The sequence below is a fragment of the Papilio polytes genome, unplaced genomic scaffold, assembly GCF_000836215.1.
Source record: "Papilio polytes unplaced genomic scaffold, Ppol_1.0 DF824146.1, whole genome shotgun sequence".
NCBI lineage: Eukaryota > Metazoa > Arthropoda > Insecta > Lepidoptera > Papilionidae > Papilio > Papilio polytes.
Genome location: NW_013525058.1, coordinates 372,379 through 393,163, shown reverse-complemented (window position 1 = coordinate 393,163; position 20,785 = coordinate 372,379). Strand labels below are relative to the sequence as shown.

At 31.5% G+C, this 20,785-nt stretch overlaps 3 protein-coding genes across 4 annotated transcripts; 1 reads left to right on the top strand and 2 right to left on the bottom strand.

Annotated features, from left to right (window-relative positions):
• Positions 1 to 2,369: 2,369 nt before the first annotated feature.
• LOC106111952 (UDP-glucose 4-epimerase) lies at positions 2,370 to 11,372 on the bottom strand. 2 transcript variants are annotated; one of them, XM_013294161.1, is made up of 7 exons: positions 11,074 to 11,372; positions 5,504 to 5,759; positions 5,112 to 5,225; positions 4,303 to 4,482; positions 3,682 to 3,795; positions 3,393 to 3,564; positions 2,370 to 3,167 (listed from the first exon to the last, which is right to left on the bottom strand). In XM_013294161.1, the coding sequence occupies exons 1-7, from the start codon at positions 11,088 to 11,090 to the stop codon at positions 2,932 to 2,934; spliced, it is 1,089 nt and encodes a 362-aa protein (XP_013149615.1). In that variant the 5' UTR covers positions 11,091 to 11,372; the 3' UTR covers positions 2,370 to 2,931. The 2 variants fall into 2 exon arrangements, with proteins under 2 accessions (XP_013149615.1, XP_013149616.1); XM_013294162.1 differs by lacking the exon at positions 11,074 to 11,372 and adding an exon at positions 9,182 to 9,329.
• A 189-nt stretch (positions 11,373 to 11,561) lies between these two features.
• LOC106111909 (40S ribosomal protein S7) lies at positions 11,562 to 14,410 on the top strand. The gene is made up of 5 exons (XM_013294109.1): positions 11,562 to 11,641; positions 12,009 to 12,170; positions 12,691 to 12,875; positions 13,657 to 13,804; positions 14,295 to 14,410. The coding sequence occupies exons 2-5, from the start codon at positions 12,009 to 12,011 to the stop codon at positions 14,370 to 14,372; spliced, it is 573 nt and encodes a 190-aa protein (XP_013149563.1). The 5' UTR covers positions 11,562 to 11,641; the 3' UTR covers positions 14,373 to 14,410.
• Positions 14,411 to 14,499: 89 nt separating this feature from the next.
• On the bottom strand, positions 14,500 to 19,755 carry LOC106111908 (peroxisomal membrane protein PEX13). The gene is made up of 5 exons (XM_013294108.1): positions 19,400 to 19,755; positions 18,771 to 18,907; positions 18,189 to 18,325; positions 16,141 to 16,306; positions 14,500 to 15,833 (listed from the first exon to the last, which is right to left on the bottom strand). The coding sequence occupies exons 1-5, from the start codon at positions 19,753 to 19,755 to the stop codon at positions 15,523 to 15,525; spliced, it is 1,107 nt and encodes a 368-aa protein (XP_013149562.1). The 3' UTR covers positions 14,500 to 15,522.
• Between the last annotated feature and the right edge of the window lie 1,030 nt (positions 19,756 to 20,785).

Sequence of the window (20,785 nt, the reverse complement as noted above, 5' to 3'; positions counted from 1 at the left end):
ATGCAATTTATGGAAATATTTATGGGAATTGATAAATATTTCGACCTGTGTGGTGAAAGTAGTTTTATATGTGACTCTTTCCGTTAAGACTGTTTTCGTCGTATGGGTTTGTTCTGTGGGCGCAGTTGACTTAGCAGTAAGTCTTTGATGTTTAGAGCTAAGTAATATAGCAATAATTACCTTCATGTAGACACTATCTTTGTGTAAAGAAATATATAATTTTTTTATATATTTTTTCTGTCACTAATCGGTGTTCAATTTATTTGGATTGTAGATGTATTATGCAGTTGTTAATTCTGACCAAGAAATTGGATGTCTCTTCCAGTATGAATGTTTGTGTGGGTTTTTTCAAACTTTCGGCACTTTGCGATTATGATTTATTATTTTGCTTAGACAAGATTTAATTTAAATTTTTTTTTCGAATGTTTGTGTAAGTTTTTTTTATTCGGTATTTTCTACTTGTTTACTCTTGTAGGTGCAATTGTAAGTTAAATTTATACAGTTGTTTTTAAATATAAAATTGTCGATTTATATTTGGAAACGCTGTATTAGTGGTAAGTATTCATTTTTTTGTTTTAATATGTTAATATTCAGCACCAATGTGTTTGGTTAATTTCATTTTTGTTGGAAACTACAGTTATGTATGGTGGGTTTCCACTGCCGAATTTTCTTTAGGAAAATATAGTGTTATCTTTATATTTTCAAGTACTGTGTGAAGGGTGTAAAGCAAATATGATTCAGTCCATTTTATTTTATTGTTTAAATTGGATATACCGAATTGTATATGATTAAAAAAGTAACTATAAATAGTTACTAACTATAAATAGTATTATATATAAAAAATAGAAACTGGATGCCAAGTTTTTGCTTGTTTAAAGTTACTAATTGATATGTCTAAAAATTAACAAAATTGGATTGCATGTTTAGAAAATTTGGTCTAGAGCGTATTTTGCTTTTATACCCTACCCCTCATGTAAAAAAATATTTTTCTGTTTGAGCAGTGGAAACCAACGTTAAAAGAATTTGTAGCCCTCCGCCACACATCTTACCTTATTCTTAATGATAGTTGTAAAAATGTAAATCTGAATATTTTTAGACGCAAGCTAAGCAATGGGATGTGCTGAAAATAGTTTCACTTGAAATTAGTTTGTAATAATTATTGAAATTATGAAAACGAAAAGATTTGTAATTTTAGAAAATATAAAATATCATAACAAAATTTAGTTTTATTTTTTGATCCATATTTAAAAAATATACAGGGTGTCCGGAAAAGACGTGTACAATGATTGCTTGGTCGAAAATATGACGATTCGACCTCTATCCAAAGATTGGCACTAGAGGGCTCTAAAGTCTGCTAATTATTTTACATTCATTCAAGTGTATCGAAAATCCTTAAATATTCACAAAAAAACCATGGTTTTCGTTTGTCAAACTATTTCAACTCAAAAATCGATATTTTCGACCAAGGAATCTGGTATTCCATTGACATATCTTTCCTGAACACCTGTATAGACTTTGAAGACTTTTTTATTATAGGAAAACGACAAAGAAAAACGAGTTTTTTAAAATAATAAATTAAATTTATTATCATATTGAAATATTCAGTAAAAAGCAGCACCTTTGAAATAAATTACTACATACACAAATAATAAAAAAAATATTTAAAAAACAGGAATGATTTTGGAATAGACACAATAGTAAACAAAATACATTTCAGAATTTAATGGATCGTCAGTGTTTAGTTACCATTGTCCGAAGTGTTCAAGACTATTGTCATCTCTTTCTTTCTCTTTGGAAAAACAAGACAGCAACATGTTTCGTACATTTGTTTTTGTAGTGGAAACCACCAGCTACATTTAATATTACCGTGGATGTCGCCAGCTGATAATCTAGCCTAGGCAGCTACCATTTATATAGTATTATTCTTTTTTTTCATTTTACATTTTTCAATTCTCGAGGGATGGAGGCGACGCCCTTACATCACACATAAAACTTTTAAATATAAACTAGTAAATTTATAAGCATTGTTTAAATAATAAATAGACAGTAAATGCCTAAATCAAAAATAATATTTATTAAATGCAATAACAGAAATGTCAACAAAACTTAAAAACTAAGATATTTTAAAACTACCTGGATTTGCTTTGGTACATTTTTGGTTTTAATTAAATTGCAGTTTTTCCAACGTCAAATTATATTTTTAAATTAATAAAGAAACAATATATAATTTGGTTATTCGAATAAAATCTACGTCAGATTTTAATATTGAGTTATTCCCAAAGTCAATATATGAAAAACATACTTTAAATATCTTAAAAAATCAAAATAAAAATAGTTATATTTGGCAAAAAAATAACATGGCAACTCATAGGAACGCTGTTTAAAATTAAAAATACAATATAATTATATGGCTTTTAGAAAATAATGGTAACATAAATTTTAATCACTAGAATATTTAGCTGGTCAAACAAGGATTTAATTCGTCTATTTCCTGACCTTAACTATAACCCCTAAGGGGTTATAGATTTCCCTAAAAAACTACATTCTGTATAATGTCAATTCATCATCTTCTACCTACATCGTACTATTATTATTTAACTATTTGTATTTGCAAAATAGGTATTATAAATTTTAACTCTTTGACCTCGTCATAGATTATGTGAGCCACAAATCATGAACCACAGATAAAACATACCATAGACTATTGGATTCATAATTTCAAAACTAAATGCCTTTCGTCCTTTAAAGCAGAGATTTCCAAACTTGTTTGCTCTGGGCATCCTTCCCTGGGAATGTTTGTGTATCAAAGTTTAATAAATGGTTATAAAGATTCCTTCAAATGAAAAAAAAAATGAATTTAACCCACGAGAAAAAACAGTTTAGGAACCTCTGCGACATCTTTGTTATATAGAATATAATTTTTACATACAATTATGTAGATTTATATCCATCTGGGTGGTTGCTTTGCCAGCGCCAAGTGTCCGCGCACATATCTCGCAGCGTCCTCGTCGCACGCCAGCCGAGCAGCCTGTGCGAGAGCGAGACGTCCGCGTAGTTGGCGGCGATGTCTCCCTCTCGCCTGGCTACTATTTTGTAAGGTATTTTCTTACCACTGGCCTCTTCGAATGCTTTTACCATCTGTAGTACTGAATAACCAGTACCTGTGCCTGCCAGTGACATATCCTTCATTTCAATCAAAAACCGAAATAAAGAAAATATAGAAACGTCAAATATGGGAAACCTTCATAATCTGCTGTGGTAGTTTAAACTTTTTTGAGTTTTATAAAGAGCAAGGAACTAAACTCAGATTCTTAAAAAAGTTTATGAAATGTGTTTTAATCGATAAAAAACTGATTTAAATCATGAACTGCCTTCAAAAGAACATATCTTACCTAAATTAACAGCATGGAATCCATTAAAACCAGTCTGATTGAACAGTTTGATGGCTTTAACGTGACCTTCCGCGAGGTCCTCCACATGGATGTAGTCGCGGACACCAGTTCCGTCCACTGTGGGGTAGTCAGCTCCAAACACTTGCAGTTCCTTCAGACGGCCTACTGCTACCTACGATAATAGATGGCGTTACTAACGTTATAGAAGTCGGTAAAGAGATTTGTGTTTACGTTCTCAAATTAGTTTTTTTTTATTGTTTTTTTTTGTGTAAGTATTGTGTTGAGATACCTTGGCAATGAATGGCATGAGGTTGTTGGGCACGCCGGCGGGGTCCTCCCCGATGCGGCCGCTGCGGTGCGCCCCCACAGGGTTGAAGTATCGCAGAGATATCACAGACCATTTCTATAAAGAACACTACACTACACATCATCGAATTGATTGAAGAAATGATAACAGACCTATCTCAATCATTATCTATATTACTAGCTGTTGCTCGCGACTTCATCCGCGTGAAAATAAAAAATAGCCTATGTTACTCATCGATAAATTATCTTTCTAGTAAGACAATTTTAAAATAGGCCCAATATTAGTTAATATTAGTATAGATAAAGAAAAAATATTTGGATTTTTGAAAAAACTCAAACTACTGGACCGATTTTAAAAATCACTGCACCATTAAAAAGCTACGCATTATTTACTTTTTTTTTAATTCCACTAGAATTAAATATTATTAGAGAAACTTTACTTAAAACATTTCCATCGTCAAGTTATTTAAAAAGTTACTTAAGATTGAACATAACTTTAAAATAGAACTATGTTAATTATTCTAAAAAAAAGATAGCCCTAAGAAGATAAACAGTAATAAGAGTATATTTGTGTTGTCAGTCATCGTAATCAGGGTTCACTCACCCTGTCACTCCTGCAGATGTCCTTCATGATTTCCTCGCAGAAGTATTTCGACTTGCCGTAGGGGCTGGCGAGGCCGCGCCCCGTGGGGTGCCCCTCCCCCAGCGGCAGCGACTCCGGCTCCCCGTACACTGTACACGACGAACTGTACACTAATTTGTACACGCCGAATTCACGCATTACCTAAAATATATAAACAAATTCCATGGATAAGTTAAGGAGTAAAAGGTTAGCATGGTATGGGCATGTAATATGGATTAATCGCATGTAAGTAGGAGAACGTCAGTTATGAATGTACACCGGTAGAGGTAGACCTAGAAAGAGATGGATGTATTGCGTGAAAGGTGACATCAAGAAGGGAGTGATGACTGAGATGACGTAAGATAGAGTTATTTGTAGGACAAAAGCTTGTTGCGCCCTACGAGAGTAGGATAAGGAGGAAGATGATGATACACAGAAAATCCATCGTTCGTTGTGCAGAACACTTTTATATATTACAGAGAGTACAGTCAGCTGCAATATCTGTACATTTACAAAACGTGTATACTCCTTCGATTTTAAAAAAATATTCATGGTGTTGTCACTTCGTTTACATGCGACCTTGATCACATAATATTGATGATTCCGTGCATGGTTTTTTTTTTTAAACCAAAGGTTTATACAAGTTTCTAATGTTTTGTAAATGTATACATTTGTGCAGCTGACTGTACTGGGATGCGGGAGAGGGGCACAACGAAGTGTATCTATTTATTTTAAAAAACTGTTGGATCTGTAAATCTGTATTTAAGTTATCATTATTAACATGTACTTACATCAAAAAGTGTGCACGTTCCAGTGATGTTGGCCTGGTAGTACTCCAGCGGTTTCTGTACAGACTCTCCCACCGCTTTCAGTGCCGCGAAGTGGATCACACACTCTATGTCGTGCTGGAATAACGCATGTGACGTCACATTTACATTAGCATTTACCAATAAATATCTCAGTATTAATAGTAGTTATCCCAAAAGGTGTATTTAAATATTCTCTTCATAGTAAATTATATAAACAACCGTTTTCACAGAAAAAATCTACATTTGGACTACGTTTTCAAGGTGTTAAACTGAAGTTACATAGTTCGGAAACGTATTTCACGAAGTTATCGAACCAAAAACGCTAACGATTGGTTAAAAATAGCTGGGAAACCGGCGATTAGTCTTTCATTTACCTTTTCAAAAACTTCCCGTAAAGCTGTCGCATCTCTGATATCAACATCATAGAAATGTATCGTTTTCCCAGTTAAATCTTCTATAATATTTATTGCATCTGGTTTCTTCTGCCCTTCAGATTTATGCGCGTTCGTCAGATTGTCAACTACAACGACCTCTATATCTGTGTCAGGTTTTTCTAGGAGTGCTGCGACGGTATGTGAGCCCACGTACCCAGCACCACCGGTTACTAGGATTGCTCGTTTCATTATAACGCTAAAAAAAATTTACTGATATATCAAAAATGCGAAATTTCAGATGGATGTTTGTTAGAGTTTGTAGCGTAAATGGCTAAACGGATCTCGATAAAGATGTAGAGGATATTCTGGAAGGATGCATAGGCTACTTGCTTTTTTTTTTAATTCCGCGCGGATTGAGGAGTGGGCGAAAGCTAGTAATAATATTAATACGAAAAGGATGGATGTATATTTATTACCACGTAACTACAGAATGGCCAAGTGGATATGGATGAAATTTTTCACAGATTTTCTAAAATCGTGACGTATTAGTTCGCAACAGCCATTACATTTATAGTATGTATAGTTTGGTACATATTATTTTATGTGATAGTAAATGTAACATAGTAACACAGAGGGCAAAGAAGATAAGTAGAAATAAATATGTATTTGTAGTTGGAATGAATTGTGCGACATATATTTCAAGGCTAGTTTAATTCAAGTAACCTTAATTTAGTAATAACGTTTGTTTTTTTTTCCTTTAGGCCGATAGGTAAAAATTTGTAATTGGACCGATCAGTCTAACGGCAAACACCTCACAACCATAAAATTTTCTATAGAATTTTGATTACTATAAACATTTAATTGTAAAGTATGAATAAAAGAACCACTTTCCGTTTACGTCATTACTGTGAATTTTAACTATACAATAAGTACTTTTTCAAATAATTAGAAAAAAAATCTCAAATTTTTTCCGTAATGTTACACGTGTCACAAACACGTGATTGTTTACGTTTCTCTTGAACTAGTATACGATGATCTCAATTGTATTATATTTAATAGAACAATATACTTTGCCGGATAAAACTTAGATATTCATAGGACCTGTCCCACCAAATTGTCTGATAACAATCCAACGTGCATAATATGTGATGGAAATATCGAATTTTTTTTACCTTATCTGACGTCATTTTTAAGCTATCTGAGCCTATATCAGCCGGTGGTGGGACAGGCCCTTACATGCATAAAGTTAACACGTTTGAGTCACGTGATGTGCACGTGCAAATAAAACTGTGATATTATATCAATGTAAGAAACATTTTTTACATGATAATGAAGAACGTACGTTTTTTACCATTAAAATTAAAATATTTGCGATAACAATTAACATGGGTAATCCATTTAGAAATAATTACACAAAATGTATTAAATCACACACAAATACATAGATATTTTATTGATAATACGTAAAACATAAAATATTAATGCAATATTTGTGTTTAGATAAGATATTTTCAATATTAAGAATTATAAGGTAAATTTACTTTCCTTAACGATACACTATAGTTTGATGAAATACTTTTGAAAATCAAGTCTAGAATTTACTACGTACTGTTAAGATTAGAATTAGTACCGTGCTGTCGAATTGGCGCAACACTAGAATATCGGCATAAACGTCACGTCTCTAGCTGACAGGTGTCAATGTCATTAGAAGGATTGGAATATTCGCGCGCATTCCTGGCGAGTTCACTATAGTTTGTCTAAATAATTTAGACTAGTTGTTCCCGTGCTACTTCATCCGCATAAAATTATGATAATTTCTTTTTATTGTTTACATCTGTCATATTATCAATTGTATATGTCAAAATGACATGACATGATGACAAACCATGACAACCTTGCTTTCTTGATGTTGGTAGCAACTTATGGTCTCTTTCCAACAATAGGGTTTTTATCCAAAATATTTCCCCCTAAGTTTAATGGCTTAAATTGCTAAGTTTAATGGCTTAATTATTTAAATCGTATATCGATTGTTCAAAATTGATTGCTATGTGTGTTTATTTCGTCACTACGATACCTGTCTATTAAGTATGGAATTTGCCTTCTTACAAATTGAATTCTATACTTCATATGCATCATTTATCAAACTAATCTATCTTATTTAGACACACTATAGTGGAAAGTTTGAATTAATATCGCTATTCACAATTATATTAATTGTTTAAAAGTACAGAGGCGGTACAAAGTTAGTCTTTTCATGAAAATATAACATAGCTTCAACAGAAGGCTGAATGAGTACTTATCAAACTAGCGCGTACCATCCTTCATTCACACTTAACATCAGGGATCGTGGTCAAGCCCCAGTTTATATATCACTAGCTGTTGCTCGCGACTTCGGTCGCGTGAAATTAAAAAAATATACCATGTTATTTACAGATAAATTACCTTTCTAACGATGAAAGTTTAGTTTTCGAGTTATTTCGATACAATACAATAATACAAATCTTTTCTTTTTTTAATCTTACTAATAATAAAAGGCGAAAGTATAGATGGAGGGATGGATATTTGTAAAAGTTTGTAGCCTAAACGGCTAAACGGATTTTGATGAAATTTGGTATAGATGTTAGAGGAGAGTCTGGAAGAACACATAGGCTACTAAATTTGTTTTTTTTTTTTAATTGCATGCCTACAGCGTCGCGGTTGAAAGCTAGTTTAGTACTTAAATAAAATACTCTCTTATGCCCAAAAGTAGTAGTAATGTACAATGAGTGGTGTTCTGAAAAATCGATAGCATGTATTGAATTCGATTAAAACAAGAAGTTCGAGTTTAACAGTTTAGTGAGTTATGGTAGTAAGGATATTTAGATCACATATTTTGCACATTAGATTGTTATCAGACAATTTACAATTTGGTGGGCTAGGCCCTAATTCAATCACGCTGATCTAGACCTTGTTGGTCGATAAAGAATAATAAAAATGTTCTGTAAAAGATTAACATTTATTCATAAGAATCACACTATATCGGTTCTTAGAAACAATAATGGTTAAGGATAATGAATCGATATCAACTACATTGTTGATTGCCTGAACAATAGCAAACATGACGTAACATTTCCATTACAATTGGTAGTAAAACAAATGGATATAGTCTTACAAATTTAATTGGTCTGATGTAGCGTTACCACAAAAAAATTAAAAATATTTTGGGATTGGGCCAGATTTGTACTATACTGTAAATACTGGCTGAATTGCGTCAAATGACCGAGAGATGCTATCATATTGACCTTACGTAGTGCTAACATTCTCAAGTGTAATTGTGTTGCCACTTCAATTTAATCTCAACACGATGTTATTACATGAATACTATAGTGAAAACAAAACTTTTCTATCAACGTTAACGCATTACACTATATTGCTGATTAGTTGTAAAGAAAAATAAATAAACTGAACTAAAATAACACTTCAAGGGAAAACCAACTGTTTGTCGCTAAAAAAAAGTTTATTAAATTATTTAAATACGTGCGTAATAACGGTAAAAGTATTCAATGTAGTAGCATTAAGTATCATTAAGTCATAAAATAATTAAGTATGCATTCCATTCATTTATCTAAATTAGGCGAAATATTTTTTAATGAAAACTAGTAAGTACATTTTTTATTTCTCAAATAAAAAAAAACTTACGATATAACACTGGCTGTTGATAAAAACTTCCTTTGATAACCACAACAGAATATATAGTAATTCGAAATTTAAAATAATTAAACAATAGAATTTAATTGACGCGCATGGTTGTGACCAAGTCTGCCAGCTCACTGTTCAGTTATCGAATTGTGTCCCATATAGGGTGACCAAGGTGGACAAAAATATTTTTTAATTCTTATTAGCCAACTTAGCTTAATAAAAAAAATCCATTTGTTTTGAATGAGCCCATCTAAAAGAAAGTATTCTTTGTTTAAAGATTAAATAAAAGTAAATCGGTTATTTTCCTTTACTAAAAACAAAGGTGTAATTTTAGATTAAAGAGATTATTTTTCGCAAAGTAAAATAGAATTAGTTGTATAGTAGAAAAGAGTAACTTACAAGTTTCCCTCTTTCGCTTTATACGTATATTGTTTTAAATTAAAAATAATATCCCACTATTTGTGAGAACATGGTGTCTCTACACACTTGCGATCCTATTATTAAAGGCTGATTTCCTTATCACAGTTAGTATCACAAGTTGTTGAGTGCCATATATTTTGTAATATTTGATTAGAATATGACATGTGTACAGTAATCCTTGATTGATCGATATTAAATTGTATTTTACTTACCTACTATCACTTAACCCTTCAAATCAAAGATGAAAAAAAAAACAGATTAAAAAAGTTAAAGCACTAAGATTTTTTTGTAAATATGGCATACTGGTCAACCCAACCGCACTTGGCCAGCGTGGTTGACTATAGCCTAGTCACCCCATATCAGGGTAGGCTCCGAGCCCCTCGGTAGGGAAGTATAGTGAGCTGGTGATGATGGCATACTGTTTAATGTTCTCCATGGCCCAAACTCCATATACTGGCTTAACATGGCAAAAGCTAAAAACTGCCCAATGATGTAAATCTGAATGTTTTACATTAGAAACATACAGCCTTACAAATAAACGCAGTATAAAGTAAAACCTGAGAATAAACTGAGTATAAGCAAAATTTGTACTAATATTTGCTTATACTCAGTCTATTCCTAGCTTAAACTTTATACCACATTTATTTGTAAGGCTGTAATAGTTAAAATGTAATATATTTTCAGATTTAAACTGTAATTAAACACAAGTCACAGAAAAAAAAGCAAGACTACTAGAATCTTTATACCCAAAATATCTAAATTTTAGTTTTGGTCCCTGCTTTCCCCTAAAGTACCCTTAAGTTTACATATTAAATATAAGGTTTAAGGAACACATAGTAATTAGTATATTAATAAAACTGATGAGTTTTGTGGTAAGTCAAGATAAAACTAAACAATGTAAACAAAATAAAAAATTCTATAAACAATCACTTTTACTCTCAATAAGTACCATAAATAAAATACAAAACAACCACAGATGAGGCTTTGTATGTTTTTAAATTAAAGTTATATATATTTTTATCTTATACTTTTGTATATTTCCTATTGGAGTTTAAGGCAAATCTTCTTCTGTTTCTTTGAAAACTGCTATTATTTTTTATGTTTACATTTGTGCTACTGAAATTAATGATTAGAATGATCATAGCCGTTGAAGCAATATTGCAACTGATAATAATAATAGTACAGATTTTTGTGTTTGAAATGTTCTGCTATTTATCAGTTTACCTGAAAAGCCATAAACTCTCAAAATACCTCTTTAAAACTACTACCTACAAGGCAAGCGATTAGTAAAAATTGAAAATAGCATTAAAAGTAACATAGAAGTGATCTTTATAGTGTGAAATTAAGAATGTAGAAGTGATTTTTAAAAGATTCTGAAAGAAGGTCCTACCGGATATTTATTTTGGCAATAATTTGGCATGCTGTATGAATGTGAAATTAAAAATTGATTAATACAATAAAAATCGACTTACATATTCTCTGGCTTCATTGTTTTAATAGCTGCTGACGCAAATACCAGTATATATTGATTCAAGGTTTGTTTATATTACACACAGTATGTGGCTGAAAACATTTTGTGAATGTAAGCATTAAAAACTGCACATATCAAAATACCCTCAGTGTTGTTTTAAAATTGTCAAGTAATAAAAGATTATGTATCGTGTTGTTTAAACAATTGTCATTGCTCTTTTATACACAGCTCACTTTTACTATTCATCTACATTTCCTTTTTAATTATTTTTGTTGATTATTTGTTGTAGTTTATTCAATTTTTATAATTTCATTTTCTGTGCTCTTCGATGTTGCCATGTTAAGAACCACTTTGAATTAAATATTTATCTTTAGATTTTCTCGGTATTTCTTTACATTCTCAATAAAGTCAGTTTAGTGTGAAAAAAAATAAAATAATTTTAAAAGATCTGTTTCACATCCTGTTAAATAAATTAAGATTGAAGGCTAATTTTTCTATCTGTGCACACAGTTTGGTTGACATGACAGTTTCTCTGTTTCTGTCTCTTTCGCTCCCGCTCAGTTCTCAAGGTAGTGAAATCTTCGGGTTTTTAAGTTTTATTTATGAAAATAATCTAAAAGTTAAATAAATACATGTATATTGTAGTTTTTAAGATATTCAGAAGTTTATATACTGATAGTTTTATTCATTTACGGTAATGATTAATTAGATAAAACTCGGTGACTTCCAACCTATCGTCTTCAACGTTGTTGTTGTTTTAGACAATTTCTAAAAGTTTGTGTTTTTGCTCACAATATTGTTGCTCTTTTTAAAAAGAAATCAAGTAAATGTGTTATCGTAGTGACTCTTGCTGAATCTGTAGGAGTAAAAGTGTTGAAACCCTCTTAACCTAAAATATTTGACGTGAAGAATACATACAGTGATTGTGCTTTACAGATGAGTACGAAAATCATCAAACCCAATGCCGCGGAGGCTGACACCTTCGAGACATCGATCTCGCAGGCGTTAGTTGAGTTGGAAACAAACTCAGACCTCAAGGCGCAACTTCGGGAGTTATACATTACCAAGGCTAAGGAAATTGAACTACATAACAAAAAGGTATGTTGACTTGTTAATTTATGTCTCTAACCTTAATTTCTTACAGCTATAGGTATATTTATGGACTTACCAACCATTTTTAGTTTACCATGAAACATCTTGAGTTGTCAGATAATTAATAATCTTGAGAGTTTCTCAACACAAAAATAAACTTTTGACAATGTTTAAAACATGATAATTTTAAGTACTGTAAAAATGCAGTAATCTGCTTATTTATTACCAAAAATACTTGTCTATCATAATCATCCTCAGCTTTTATCTGTCTACTGTTGAACAGCCTTCCCCAATACCCTCCGCAGTGACCTCATGTTTTGCTAATTTACTTGACTAAATTTACAATTTTCAGATATGTTTAGTCACTAAATTACTCATTAGTTAACTAAATTATAAATCCATTAAGAACATTGTTAACTAAAGTACATAGATGGAAAATTATTATTATAATTAATTAAGAAATAGACTAATTTCAAATATAATTTTATCAATTTTCTTGTATTAACATTATAATATAAACTTTCAGTCAATCATCATCTATGTGCCGATGCCCAAACTGAAGGCCTTCCAGAAGATTCAGATCCGTCTGGTCCGTGAGCTGGAGAAGAAGTTCAGTGGCAAGCATGTTGTGTTCATCGGAGACCGCAAGATCTTACCCAAACCCAGCCACAAAACCCGTGTTGCTAACAAACAAAAGAGGCCGCGATCAAGGTAAGGAGTATAGAAATCTTTAACACTTTCTTTATAACAATCTCACCACAAGATAGATTAAATGCTTGTATACTAACTTAGTTACAACTAGTACTACCACTAATACACTTCTGGTTCCTTTTAGCTAAATTGAGAAAGCATATTTAAATATAATAAAAACTGTATCTTTTAAAACCAAATTGATTTATATAAGCTTTATGTAAAGAACTATAAGTTTATTGTTTACTATGTGTTGCCTGTAACTCTGTACAAAATTGGGAAAAAACGTAACTTGTAGCCTGTCTTCCAGACTATGTTCTGCACCTATGCCAAATTTCAGCGACATTAGTTAAGCCATACTGTAGATACATAGTAACACTCATTAATCAATCCAAATTTTTGCTTTTGCAATATGAAGTCAGAATATAAAGTTAAACACCTTTTCACCCAAAATGCTGTTTAATTATTCCATACTTCATACCTTGTATTGGCATTACCAGAGGAGATGGCAACTGCCTAGAGCATCCAACATGTAAATTGTTATTAAAACTACTATGAATAAGACCATTTTGAAAGTAGCTACCTGATTTCCCTAGATCTAGTCTAGGTCAAGGTGAAGACACCCATGCTTTCTCATATGTTATATCTTATTATTATAAATGCAAAGGTTTAGATGGATGGATGGATGTTTTTAGAGTTTGAGCTGAAATGATTTTTTTTATACCACATAGATGAAGTCGCGGGCGAAAGCTAATGTAAATATATCTATTTACATATACCAATTTGTCTTGTTACGTTGCAGAACACTGACGTCGGTGTATGACGCTATCCTAGAGGACCTAGTGTTCCCCGCTGAGATTGTTGGCAAGCGCATCCGAGTCAAGCTGGACGGTTCACAGCTCATCAAAGTGCACCTCGACAAGAACCAGCAGACTACTATTGAACACAAGGTAATTGTTACATTTTTATGTGATTTATGCACTATTTGTAATGTGGAAAACATAGCTTCTGTTAACATTTTTATGCATACAAGGAATTTAAACATATGGTCTAATTAAAACTACAATACAATTACAATAAAACATAATTCTCGCCTATAAACCACATGGGTAGGTAGAGGCTATGGACCTCCATGGCTCATGACAATTTCAGCTTTATGTAGAACAAATATACATCCATATAAAAGCACATAGCATACATAAATCATTAGGATACCCGATATAGGCCCTTTCCAAATTACAACATAATCACTGTAATGTTTTTAATCTTAAAAGTCTAATATTTATGGCTAACTGTATATCCGCACTGAATTAAAAAAAAAATCTGTGTTCTTCTAGACCATCTTCTATATTCCGAATTTAAGTGAGATGTGTTCTGGACATGCATAGTAACTTCCATCCATCCAAACTTTAGTATTTATATTTCACATTTTGTTAACAGGTGGACACTTTCCAGTCAGTATACAAGAAGTTGACGGGGCGCGAAGTCACCTTCGAGTTCCCCGAACCCTACTTGTAAACTTAAGGACTAAATTTACAATAAAACTAAAACCTTAACTTATGACTTTCATTTTAAATCCCAATATACCAAAACAGTAAAGAAAATATATAGCATGATAGTAAAATGTACAGGAGGATGGAGAAAGTATGGATGGATTGTGTAAAAGAAGACAGCTGATAGAAATGTATGGATCAGTTCTGGAGTACTCTGTTGACCCTCCATAGGGAAGAGTGCAGGGTAATGTGTGTGAATGAGTACAATTTTAGACTATGTTGTGAAATAAACAGTTACTGGAATTATCATTTATTTTTAAATAACTATGTGATAGTAAATAATATACCAAATATGACTTTTTTATAACATGAGAGCTGTATATTTTGATTCTATTATATAAACTTAAAATAGAACACCACTTAAATGCAACATCAGTCAATACTAATTTATTGTAAAAATTTTGTGAACCCTTATGCACAATTAAGGTGTTTTAGCAATAAAATATGATAAAAGCTAGATAAAGTTTGGTTATTACAAATAAATTATTTTACAACATAAAAAATATCTACAAACAACCCTATTTATACTAAACAATCCCTGGAAATATAAAATTGTAGTAAAAAGACCCAAATAAAATGAATTTATGACTAAAACATTATATAGTTTTATAACATCTGCCGAAACGAAAATTGACCACGAATATTAAAAAAAAAAACTTAGTTGACAATGTTTTCTTACAAACTTTTTTCTGTAACCTAAAACCGCATCCACAACTCAATGGTTATAAAAACAAAACCTAAGTTTCCTGAATTTAAGATAATAGTCCAAGAATATTCTAGACTACTATACAAATATACATAAAATGAAATTAACCTAATAAGATCAAACACATTGAATGACTACAATGTTTGAAATAAAAATATTTAGGCGTGACTCATAAAATCCATTTTATAAGAAAGTTTCAAAACATTAAATTCATTCAGTATAAGTATTTATGGAAATAAAATAAATTCATAATTATGGTAACTAGTCAATTCCGTTACAATACAAATTCATAGTAGTCGAAATATATTTTTATACAAAAAGTTTGACATTTACTTATTGTCTATGGTCATAGTCGTGTTCAAGAAGCCCAACACTAAATCTTTGCCAAGGTTTCAAGTCGCAATTTAACTCACAAATCTTGTTTAAATATTTGATCTAAATCTTCCGGATTTGATTCTGTAGGTTTTTCTATCGTTTCGTTATTTGTAGCTTCATTATTCGGTCTAATAACTTTAATATAGTTAACAGGGACTAATCCTGCAAATTGTCTGTCAGTTGTTGCCATCAGCCAGCCGGAGTTCCAGAGGTTTCCTTGCAGATGTTGAGGTGCGAGGGTGAGGACCTGGTTGGCACCGAAACTGATCTCCTGAGGAGACGTAGCTTGAAAATCGTGTTGGGCAACCGCACGGAGTGGATTTTGCCACGATGTTGGATCGTTCACTGAAATAAATTATTATTTTTTTGTACATTAGTTGCTAGTTGAAGAATTCAATGTTAAATGTACTGAATAATTAAAAACTCAATGTTATTAAAGATTTAATTTAATTTTACCATCAAGGTCAGGTAAAATGTTTACAAAAGTCATTATTATGCAAATAAACCGAAGTTATTAATTTCAATGACGTTTCTGTGAACAGAATATGTATTTTCCTACAAAATAAAATCCTCGGTTCTGTATTTTAGTTAAAATAATTACAATATAATACATTGCGAAGAATTAAAATCTGCATGGAAATGATATACTTACATTTCTCATTAATGCTGGAAGATAATCCATTTAGCATCCTCAATACAATATAAGGGGCAGCCGCGACGACTCCGAAGAACAGTAGTATGGGCCAACTGGAGCCCTTGGCCTTTTGCTCGGCGGTAGCGGTGCCCGACTTTGTGGCCGCTACCGCGTCTGCCCACGCCTGGAAATAAAAATAGATTTATGTTCCAATGATTTCATGCATTTCTAAAAAAAAGTTAAATAATAAAGACATTCATGTACTAACTTTCGCATAAGACTCTGTTCATGTGTAATTAAAAAACAAAACAAACACTATCCTCTAGATCTGTGCCAAGTCCATCGAGATCTAAGCAGTTTAGACTACACACACTGACATACAACCATCCATCTATTTTTTTGGCATTTATAATATAACTTTCGCCTGCGACACTGTTTGCGTAAAATAAAAAAGAAAAATAAGTAGCCTACATATGAGTTCTTTCACACTACATCTGTGCCAAATTTTATCGAGATAAGTTAGGCTTTCTAGACTACAAATTCTAACAAACACCCATCTATACATTCGTATTTTTAATATTTGTAAGATGTATATGATTCTAAAATATATGTATCTTTTTTTTATCACTCTTTCACAGAAATTTTGCTGATGGTTGTACCATATCAAAAATCATATGATTCCTTTTTGTTCTTAGTCGTAATAACGTCACGAGATTGTACATATCATGGGCAATGTCCTATCTACACATTGATAAGATAGTATGCAATAGGATTGTCAAAAGAATTTTTACAATGTCATATCTGAATCACTACACCAGCCTTGTCCAAAGTTCTCCTTTTGTTCCAAAGTACACTTATTACAATAGCTAATAAGCTAAAAAACTAATTTATTCATATTTCTACATACTAATAGACAGTTGATTTCAATTTTGCAATTAAACACTAGGATATAGCATAATGCAATACATCTTATGCATCAGAGACAACAAAAGCTTTTTATTATTTTTTAAATAAATAAATAGGACTTTTATTGCCACAAAAATAAACTACAAATGAAATCTTACATACATCAATTAAAGCTAGTAAAAAAAAGAAAATGTGGCAAAAGGCGGTAAGCTGAGCTAATGCAGAGACGGCGCAGGCCGTTTCTGCGCTGGTTTTCAGCTTGCCCCTTTACCCACAGGTATTTACACACAAGGTGGGTGACTTAACCTTGATAGGTATTAAAAAACTGAATAAAAAAAAAATATATAACAGCTCCTTATTTTATAAACAAAAGATATTGAATAAATATAAAATGCATTGATCAGTCACGTTTTTAAATAAAAACTCAAGATTTTGTTCACAAAATATCAATGAAATAGATACAAAAAAAAATATTAAATAGCAACTGAAATCTTAATCGATATCTTAGCTCAAAGAACAATATTATTATGGAAATGTTAAAAACATATATCTAATAATTTAAATAACAAACTTTTATCGGAAAGAGAACATAAACAAAAAATGATAACAATAAAATTATAAGATAAAAAAACATCAACTGCTGTGAAGTACACCTTGAAGTGATTACTGTTTTTAATCTTATGTTTGTATATTTAATATTTTTTATATATCTTTTTTAATAATGTATGTAGTATTTTTTAGTCTGTGACGCAGATGTTTATTGTATAAACTTTTAATACATCCAACTACAAAATAGTCAAGAAAGGATAAAGTCTGTTAACATATATTTATGTATGTGTGTATGGTGTAATTTATGGTTTACACGCTTACATATAAAAAAATAACAAGTTTGATATGTGTACGACCTTGAACATTGTCTTAAAATGATTTTACACCTTTTTATGATCAGAATCGTGGGATTCGTGAACATATTTTACGTCACAATTAAAATTATTGCCTGAACTACTGACAAACCAAAAAGACGACGAAAAAAGTCCATCAAAAACCACCCTTTAACACTATGCAACCTATCAGCAGTTTTGCGTAATGTACATGTCATCCTTTACAATTTCTTGAAAAAAAAAGAGTTAGCAATAATTTCTTATATTGTAGCAACTCACCTTGAATTCATTCTCCGTTCTGATACCGAGTATGACCAATAACTTCCTCACCAGCCAGTTCAAAGTACGGACAACTGCAAATGTCGACCAGAACTGCGCAAATAATGACCTTAGACGGCCAAAGTTTTCTGCTACACCTGTTAACAAAATAATCATTAATCACATGTAAAAGATCTTTTCTCTTTGTATTGTAGGAACAATTGAAGATTGACATTGATGTGGAATCTAGAAATTAAGTTACAATTTTTGATGAAATTGTACAATAAATACTACAACTAAAAATAAAAACAGGGAATCACTTCTCTTTGCTATAATAAACAAAAAAATTTCGAATATTTCTATTCCAATATTACAAAAGAAATATATTTTTATGTAACAAATAAACTCAAAAAATATGGGATCAATTTCTAAAACCTTTTGCACTTAGATATCTGCATAATCACTGAGTAACATAGGCTATATTTAATACAAGATTTCATTTATGCTGCAGGGATAGTTTTAATACAAGATTTCATTTATGCTGCAGGGATAGTTTTAAAAAAAAATGTAGTGACATTTAAGTTGTAAATGAGAGAGACTTACCTAATATAGCTCTAAAAGAGCTGGTCAATGCAAAAAATGTATTCTCCAACATCATGGCAACACTGCCAACTGCATTTACCAAACTCTGTATTGAATCAAAAGCTGGTCTTGAATTCTCTTCTGCCATTTGTATGAATCTGGAAACAAAAATCAACAAATAAGGCCTCTTATGCAGTTACTTTTTAAACACACTAACTTATACATTCACTTCAAAGCAACTCTTGCTTCATTTCAAATTTATTTCAAATTAAAAAGCTGTGTTATGTAAGAAGATAGTTGGAAATGCATTTGTTTCTTTTCAAGTCAGAGAATTGAGAAAGTTCTTTGGATTTTACAAAGTATGGTTTACATATAATTGCCAGTATTCACTTTTTTGCAGGAAGTATATTTTTTGAGCAATGTTTAAGCAGGTGAAACCAAGGCTTATTATGCAAACAGTACCAATACATGTAAAAATGCATCATTTAAAATTATATCAGTTGATTCTATTCAATAAAAACAGTTTGTAAGGGACCAAGTTCTAAGCATATACCTCAATACATTATTTATGTTAATAGATTAGTGCAATGAACCAAAACAATGATAAGTTAGAGGGTTCTGAGAATAATTGTTTACGAAAAATAACATACCTGCTTTCAATATCACCACCATACATTGGTCCATATCTATTGTATCCTCCATAAGGACCACCCATACTGATTCCCATACCTCCCATACCATAACCACTGTTCATTCCTCCATATCCAAAACCACCATATCCGCCCATACCATACGAACCACCCATACCATAAGAGTAACCAGGATTCATATTATAACTGGGTTGCATTCCGAAATCAGGTCTCGGCGGGAGAACTGGTGGCCCAATGATTCCATTTGATGTCGAGGGTATGGGATTTCTAAATGATGGTCCTTCCATATGAGGTACAACAGAGTTAGATAATGTAGGGTCAGAGTTAACTTCGAAATCCTTCACTGGTTGGCTCATTTTCTTCTTAATAGTCGCAGTTTTATGTAAAAGATATTTATTACAACAGTCTCAAATACATTTGTAGAACTGTTTCCCGGTGTAGTATTTTGCAATAAACAAACACGAAACGTATTAGACGAAGCTACGAACAAGGAAGGAAAATATGTTTTTAACACTTTCGTACCACAGGAATCAACTTTACGTCTTTACTTTACAAAACCACAAAAGATCAAAGAGCACTGTCAAAATCAAATTGATACTTTGACAATGACATTTATACAACACAAATATATCGGAAACTTAGGCTTGAAATGTAAAAAACGAGAGAAAATTCTTTCAGAAACCCTAAAAATTAACTATCAAATAGCTTAAAAACTGTAAAAATAGCTCAGTAATCTTTTTTATTTCATTTTACCACCTTCGCATTATTACGATAGTTACTACAAATTGTATTGTCTATGGTTCAAAGGGTGTCAATCATAAATGGTGTCAATGTATCAATTGTGTTTGTTGTTATTTTCATTTAAATTATAAGTCATAGCAATATTTTTATTGTGTGCTATATAGTGGATAAATCATAACAAAAGGTATGTATTTAAAATTATAGCTTTAACATCCTAAAGTAAGTAATAAAGAGTCTATCAAAACTATTACATTTTAGGTTCTAAATGTAATGTTTTATACTTTATTGCGATTAATATTAATTTCTGGAGTTTAATTGTTTATTTATTCTAAACTAGTGTGTTATTTAGGTAGTCTATTACGTGTAACATACTTGAATGGATAATAAAAATGATTTTTTCGACCGGTTCAAAGTTGTAGGTCTTTCTACATGGTCGATCGAAGTTGACACTTAGAAGATGAGTTTATGGACATACGAATAAACTTTAATCTTACAGCAAGTTTATAATTACATTCTACTTTATTACATAAGTAAATTACATCATGAGTAAAATAATTCTAAACATGTAGGTAAATATGTCTTAAACATTTTAACCTAGACTTGTCAAATTATGTAAGTTAAAAATTAATTATGATGTAAATTAAT

What these genes read in the sequence shown, in the direction of transcription:
- LOC106111952 (XM_013294161.1), bottom strand. An exon ending in GAACGTGCACACTTTTTGAT is followed by an intron (nt 4,483 to 5,111) that starts GTAAGTACATGT and finishes TATATATTTTAG; the next exon opens with GTAATGCGTGAATTCGGCGT. An exon ending in ACATCTGCAGGAGTGACAGG is followed by an intron (nt 3,796 to 4,302) that starts GTGAGTGAACCC and finishes TGTTCTTTATAG; the next exon opens with AAATGGTCTGTGATATCTCT.
- LOC106111909 (XM_013294109.1), top strand. Translation starts at nt 12,009, where the DNA reads ATGAGTACGAAAATCATCAAACCCAATGCCGCGGAGGCTGACACCTTC. An exon ending in CAAAAGAGGCCGCGATCAAG is followed by an intron (nt 12,876 to 13,656) that starts GTAAGGAGTATA and finishes GTTACGTTGCAG; the next exon opens with AACACTGACGTCGGTGTATG. An exon ending in AGACTACTATTGAACACAAG is followed by an intron (nt 13,805 to 14,294) that starts GTAATTGTTACA and finishes TTTTGTTAACAG; the next exon opens with GTGGACACTTTCCAGTCAGT.
- LOC106111908 (XM_013294108.1), bottom strand. Translation starts at nt 19,755, where the DNA reads ATGAGCCAACCAGTGAAGGATTTCGAAGTTAACTCTGACCCTACATTA. An exon ending in GGTGGTGATATTGAAAGCAG is followed by an intron (nt 18,908 to 19,399) that starts GTATGTTATTTT and finishes TTTTGTTTCCAG; the next exon opens with ATTCATACAAATGGCAGAAG. An exon ending in TTCCAGCATTAATGAGAAAT is followed by an intron (nt 15,834 to 16,140) that starts GTAAGTATATCA and finishes AATTTATTTCAG; the next exon opens with TGAACGATCCAACATCGTGG.